The following is a 6,560-nucleotide window of genomic DNA, read 5'->3' as shown; positions in this document are numbered from 1 at the left end:
GAATGGAAGGTGGGGGGTCTCCCCCGGGGGGGGGGGGGGGGGGGGGAGTGTAAGTGTAACCAATAGCCAAGCGTGGGTACAAAGATAATTATTAAGCACAGCTTCAGCCAACCAACCGACAGTTACAACTTGCTGAAGAACTTCTCACCCTCCCGTCTTATATTGCTATTGTCACAGCTGGCGTCTACCTTACCTGAGAGCATGGAATCTGATTGATGCCCTCATTGGGCCTTTTTACTTGGATGTCTGTCCTGGTCTAATGGTTAGGACGACCACCACCAGGGATTTCCCTCTCTTTGGAGGGATTTCCTGTTGTGGCTATCGGACAGGAAGTGAAAAGAAATCACCTCAATGGGACATATATTGTAAAAAAGCCGACAGGGGTTATAAACCTCTATTACTATAGCCAAAACAAAATACCTGGCTTTGGGTCTACTTCTTTGGGTAAAGAAAAAGCTTACCCTTGCTGTGTTGCTACCTATTCCCGCACTGCAATAATCAAGTGCGTGTTTGTCTTGGGGGTCCTGACTCAGTCCTGCAGCGGTCAGCGCTCACCACTTTTCCCCTCCGCTCCGCCTATGGTATGTTTCTCGGTGTCCTCGTGTCTAATATAGGTCAATGGACCTGCATATGGAATGATGAAATCAGCAGTCTTTAGAGCGCAGGAGCCCGGGGGTGGGGGAAGAGGCTAGTAGTCTGGAGGGAGCTGGTGGGACCGAAGATCAGGTGAGTATATCTGCTTTATTTGAGCCCCCCTAAACAAAACAAGCACTTAACCCTTGCATTGCGGGTGCATACCTACAGCAAGGGTAAGCTTTTCTTTACCCAGAGTTCTTCTTTAGAGTCCATGGGTGCACTCTAAAGTGCACTCTACAAAAGTACCCAAAGCTGATATTCCGTCATGCTTGCTCTACAGCTTTCGGAGAAACATAGTAACTGGCCCTTGATGAACAAATCGGCTGATATGCCAGGAACTGCAGGTGACTCAGGCTGGAGACCAAGCGGGAGGGCCGGTGGCTGCAGATGCAGGATTAGCTTTCCATGGTTGAAAATCTGTATCTGGCAGCTGAGCCATATGGCCCCCGTGTCTCACCCCACTTTATACTCCGAGATAAAAGAAGGGGATTCTGTGCACACAGCCCTTACGTTGGCCAGAAATAGCCAACGTAAGCTAGAATTCACAGTTATCATTATGTCATTCCTAAAAGGAATCTATATTGAAGTTTTTTTATTGAGTGTTTCTACTGCCAGACGTTTCCTTTTTATATTTAAATACCATAAAGAAGAGTTAGAACTTATGTCAGTTCTTTTTCTTCTATTGTTGTGATGACACCCGTACCTTCTCATTTCTTACCCCGGTGTCACCAGCACAGTAAGTAAAGGGGAATCTCCGCAGTGAGGACACGGACAGCAATACAAACTCAAAAAGATCTGACACCTACCCCAGCCCCAGTCTGACTTCCTCTGGTCTACCCCTTTCAATTATGGGATTTCTGTTCTTTCATGGAGGCTAGGTGCATTATCTATGCTGATCTGCATGGGGAGGAGTGGGCATTTCCGTCTAGGAATGCCCACTTCTCCAGATTGACATCCACCCGTCAAGACATTTTGATAGCTGTGGCCATAAGTATTTATCTCCTATGCTCATCAGCTCCATCTAGTGGCCATAATGTGGTATTACATTAGATTACATTACATTCCACCTGAAAAGGAAATATACAGTGGTACCTCGGTTCACAAACTTAATTTGTTCCACGATTCTGGTCGCGAACCCAATTGGTTGCGAACCCAATCAAACTGTGATCAGACCGCGATCTCGACTAGAGGAGGTTCTTTGGCGTTTGCACATGTTTGGGTATGTCTTTTTAAAGGGTACTGAACATTTTGGTTGTGTGCATCTGAGCCTGATGAAGGGGACCCTGTGCGGCCCCCGAATGCGCTTGTACTGGAATGACAGTACTCCATTAATAAATTGACTTTTGTTGATCTCACTCAAATGGTGTGCTGGGGACATCCTTTTGCAAACTTGTATATCTTCACGGCGCCATCCGTGGTCACTGCGAGCACCCACCAGGATTTCAAGAAACAGCAAGTAAGGAGTGCAGCAAGACACCTATATATTACTTTACCAGAGGAAGAAGCGACCATGTGTCAGAGCGTGGAAGATGGCTGCAATTGTGTTCGTCACCCGATGCGGAGTTCGTGAACGGAAGCAAAATTTTGACCGACTTCCTGTTTGTGAGCCGAATTGTTCGCGAACAGAAGCGTTCGTCAACCGAGTTACCACTGTACTAAGGACATTCACTTTTGCCTCTATTCACGCAGAAAGAATGTTCGCAGAGTTTCACAGGGGGAATTACTCTGCGAGATGTTTATAAATAGACCCCTTAGTGTATAACCTTATTATTTTACATTATCCCAGTTGTGCTCCAGTGTTGTCACCCTGCCACTGGTGGAGACTACAGGCAGCTGTGCCATCAGACAATTCATACATATGTCCCACTAATGTCACTGTCAGAAAGCCAGCCCAGAGCAATAATGTACAGCCAAAGCTGCAGCAAGTGCATGCAGACAGGAAGCGGCTGAAAGAGGCTCCAGGAGATCAGCAGCACTGAGATATAACAAAGGACAAGAAAAGGTTGAAAAGAGCATTTAAAAGAAAAAAAAGATGCCAGTTGTTCATGATACCCAAAACCTATGCAAAGTAAATGTTATCACATTAGGGCAGGGGTGGGCACTCCAGCTGTTGTTAAACTACCAGTCCCATGAGGCATTGCAAGTCTCCGACAGCCACATGCATGACTCCCAGAGGCAGAGGCATGATGAGATTTGTAGCTTCACCACAGCTGGACTGCAGAGGTTGCCTACCCCTGCATTAGGGTCTAGATTCACGTATAGAAAAGACATTAGAAGTAAATGAATACATCGAAGGTTTGCTGTGCAGGAAGAAGCATGCCCAGAAAGCCTGAACACATCATAGAGCACAGCTGGCCGTGATTTACTGCAGACAGTAACATTGAAAAAAAGCAAAAATAGTAGCCAAAGCCTAAATGCTGGTTATAAACCAACACAGTACACGTATGCACGTTCACGTGTTCGCATGTTTAATAAAAACAAAGACGGTACTCACCGCTCTGAATACAGTCAACTTTTCGCATTCCTAGGACGCCGGTCGGCTCTTGTTTTGCTGAATGTTCCTACAAAAGATATTGTCATATTTAGAGACTCCACCCAAGCTAGTGGTTAGGAGAAGAGGGGGGAAAAAAAGTTTGAGGGCTGACTGTCCAAGTGGAGGGGCCGGCCAGACAGGAAAATCAGCCTTCATGGTGGACTCACCTCTGGGTGTTCTGCAGGTTGTTAAACAAAGTGGCCCCGGGGGGTCTTCTCTGGGGCCGGCCGCTTCTCTGTGTCCTGTCCTGCTGCTTCTTCACTTAATCAGAGCTTCCCAGCCTAGACGCTGCCAAGTCTTCCTGGAGGGCTGGAGTGTTACATTTGGCTCCTGCTTGTGACTTCTTCAGCCTGGCCGGGTATCTTATTCTTTGCTCTGCGCTGATCACAGACCTGCAGGCAAACACTGGCACAAACATTCACTCCAACGGAAAAAGGAAGACATTGTAACAAGTCTGTCGCTGCAAATGCATGTGCTTCCCCCCTGGCCCCCATGCGCGCTTGTTACTGTGCGCGCAATTGTGTTCATTGCCTTATAGAGTTCAAAAGCAAGGTACTTTTCCTCATGTAGTCGCCGATACTGATTTTTAGGGTCATGTGACAGTTTTTCTAAAACAATACAGAATAATGATTTTAGGACACTGGTGGAGTGCCAGGGCCCGGTCACAGCTGCAACCACTGCGACCCTGGTAGTTCCAAGCTGTAGAGGGACTACAAATCTCAGCAATGCATTATGCAGCAATGCAGAATGGCACCAGCTATAGAGGACTACAAATCCGAGCAATACATTATACAGCAATGCCGAATAAACCCAACTATACAGGACAACAAATCCCAGCAATACATTATACAGAAATGCAGGATGAATTGCCGGCATGGTGGCCTGATGTCTTCAGGGTCTCAGGTGGGCTGTGGGGGGTCTGAGTTGGGTTGTGCAGGGTCTCCAGTGGGCTGTGCGGGGTCCCAGGAGAGCTGTGCAGGGTCTCAAGAGAGCTGTGCGGGGTCTCAGGTGGGCTATGCGGGGTCTCAAGTGGGCTGTTTTGGGTTTCAGAAGACCTGTGTGGAGTCTCAGGAGGACTGTGCAGGGTCTCAGATGGGCTGTGCAGGGTCTCAGGTTGGCTGTGTGGGGTCTTAGGCGGGCTGTGCGGGGTCTCAGGAGAGCTGTGCGGGGTCTCACCAAGGGTCCGGTGGATGTGGGCAGCGGAAGCACTGTAAGCAGCACTGCTTGGTTCCCCAGTAAGGAGGAGATGTGTGGCTGGCACTGCAGAGGTCCCCAGGAAGTGCAGGACCTCCGGCAGCTGCTTCAGTTTAAATGTAAAGCTCCGGTATTGGCATTTGGGATGGGGGAGTACTTGTACTCATAAAACTGCCCCGTATCAGCAGCGATATTGGTAAAGATTTAAACCCTGAGAATAAAAGCTGATCATTGAAAGCACTAGATTTACTGGCAAGATCAACAGGGGATAAAACTATGTTACGGGGGGACTTAGAAAACCAAAAACTGCTCCACTAATGCTGGTGAAGGAACTGAATCCCAAACTTTTTTTCAGTTATGTATATACTTTTTTTTTTGGTAATTGGGGAGAATTCCCTTTGCTCCCTGCCCGTTAACCACAACAGAAAGTGAAAGGAAGCCCCTCCAAAGAGAGGGAAATCCCTGGTGGTCACAAAAACTAATGTCCCCATTGGAAGATTTCCCATCTATTTCTGTTCTGATAACAACCCAAAATTTGGGTTTATCTTTCAGTGATAACGGTCACCAGTAGGGGGTGCACCGATACCAACACTAGTATCGGTATTGGTGCGGATGCCGAGTATTTGGATGAGTACTCGTACTCGCCCCAAATGCTCCGATACCTAGTCCGATACTTGAGCTTCCGGTATCACAAAGCCGGGCAGCGAGTCATTACACGCTCCTCATCACTTGTGCATGAGCATGTAGCTGGCTTACCGGCTAGAAAGACGGCTCCATGCTTTCTTGTCAGCTAGTGACGAGAAGCCTGGAGACAGCTTCCCTGCTGATTGGGAAACCGGGTGGCGAGTTTTTACACGCTGCCCGGCTTCAAGGCTAATTAGGAAGCCATGTGTCGTCATTTCACGCCGCCTGGCTGCCTTAATGGGACTTCCGGTATCGGTATCCGGTATCGGCGAGTACAGGAAAAAATATATTGGTACTCGTACTTGATACCGAAAAACCGGCATCGGGGCATCCATAATCACCAGGACAAATAGGGACACAGACAGCAATAAAAACCTGACAGGTGTTCTAATCCCTCTCTACTCTAGTCACAGCTAAAAAAAAGAAGTTTTGCCTTCAGTTGCCCTTTACCTGGTCATGGTCAACGTGATCGGGAGTGCGATGAGAGTGTTCCCCTGCCTACATATTCTGTGTTAAAAGTTGTCCCTCCTTCCCATCCTCGACAGTTCGAAGGCATGAAGAAGGTATAAAGTGGGGCAAGAGATTGAGGATGAGATGGGGGATGAAGTCTCTACCTATTGTCTCCCTGGTCCTGTGCACCGGGCAGCGGCGTCCTTTTAGAATCCTTATGACTCCCCTGACCATTGGAAGATCGTTGTTCTTGTTGTCTGCAGCCCGCCTGCCTTGTGTTGGGGAATGCGGCGTATCCTGCATGCCATCACACTCACCTGAGCGGAGAAATCCTGACTCTTCCAGGCCACTTCCTATATTCAGCCGTTCTTCGCATATCTCACAACAACACCGATGAAGCAAGAAGACAGAGGCGGGTTGTCTTCACACAAGGTTACTCGGGACACCCCGGATGGCCCCTTGTTGTTCCTTGTGATATAAATAGCACAGCGCTATCACATTCCGAGGCCACTGTAGTTTTCCTGGGAGAAGGAAGTTTCAGGGATAGAGGGCCTTGTGTTTCAGATGAACTCTGTATACTGTATATATATATATACAATGTTGCAGCACTGCACTTACGTCTTCTTTTCTATATATTAACCCTTAGGCCTCCTTCACATTGCTTAGAGTCGGCCAGGACAGATCCGTGCGGCTTGCGTGGCCGTATCGGGGCATTCCCAGGAAAGCCAGGTGCAGCGTGTGATTGTACGCAGCAGCCTGTTCTTCTCTATGGGAGTACGCGGCCTTACGCTGCTGTACGCTCACCCCAACTGCACATCCGTGCGGGTGTCCGTGCATGGATGCAGAGAGGATCCATCCTCTCGGTGAGTGTAAGGCCGTATTGGGTGAGCGTAAAGCCGCATACTCCCATAGAGAAGGACAGGGGCTGCGTACAATCGCAAGCAGCACCTGTCCTTCCCGGGCGGGAGTGGTCCAATACGGCCGTGCACACCGCACGGATCTGTACGGGCCGGCTCTTAGCTTTGTGAATGAGGCTTTCAAGTCCATTCACCAGTTGTCATGA

General features: G+C 48.6%; 1 protein-coding gene across 2 annotated transcripts in view; it reads right to left on the bottom strand.

The window, feature by feature from the left end:
* Positions 1 to 5,907, bottom strand: part of LOC108794742 (complement C1q tumor necrosis factor-related protein 1-like) — a 19,677-nt gene extending 13,770 nt beyond the window's left edge. Inside the window, exon 1 of one of the 2 annotated variants that reach the window (XM_018565839.1) lies at positions 5,815 to 5,907. Coding sequence is in view for 1 of the 2 variants with exons in the window: in XM_018565838.1 (XP_018421340.1) it covers positions 3,131 to 3,158 (28 nt within the window). In the remaining variant the exon portion in view is untranslated. Of the gene's footprint in view, positions 1 to 3,130; positions 3,194 to 5,814 lie in introns of those variants that run through there. The other variant, XM_018565838.1, reaches the window with a different exon arrangement.
* Between the last annotated feature and the right edge of the window lie 653 nt (positions 5,908 to 6,560).

This window comes from Nanorana parkeri, unplaced genomic scaffold (genome assembly GCF_000935625.1).
Source record: "Nanorana parkeri isolate BGI_ZX_2015 unplaced genomic scaffold, ASM93562v1 scaffold891, whole genome shotgun sequence".
Lineage (NCBI taxonomy): Eukaryota > Metazoa > Chordata > Amphibia > Anura > Dicroglossidae > Nanorana > Nanorana parkeri.
Note: the sequence above shows the minus strand (reverse complement) of the source record. Positions and strands in the feature narration are given on the sequence as shown.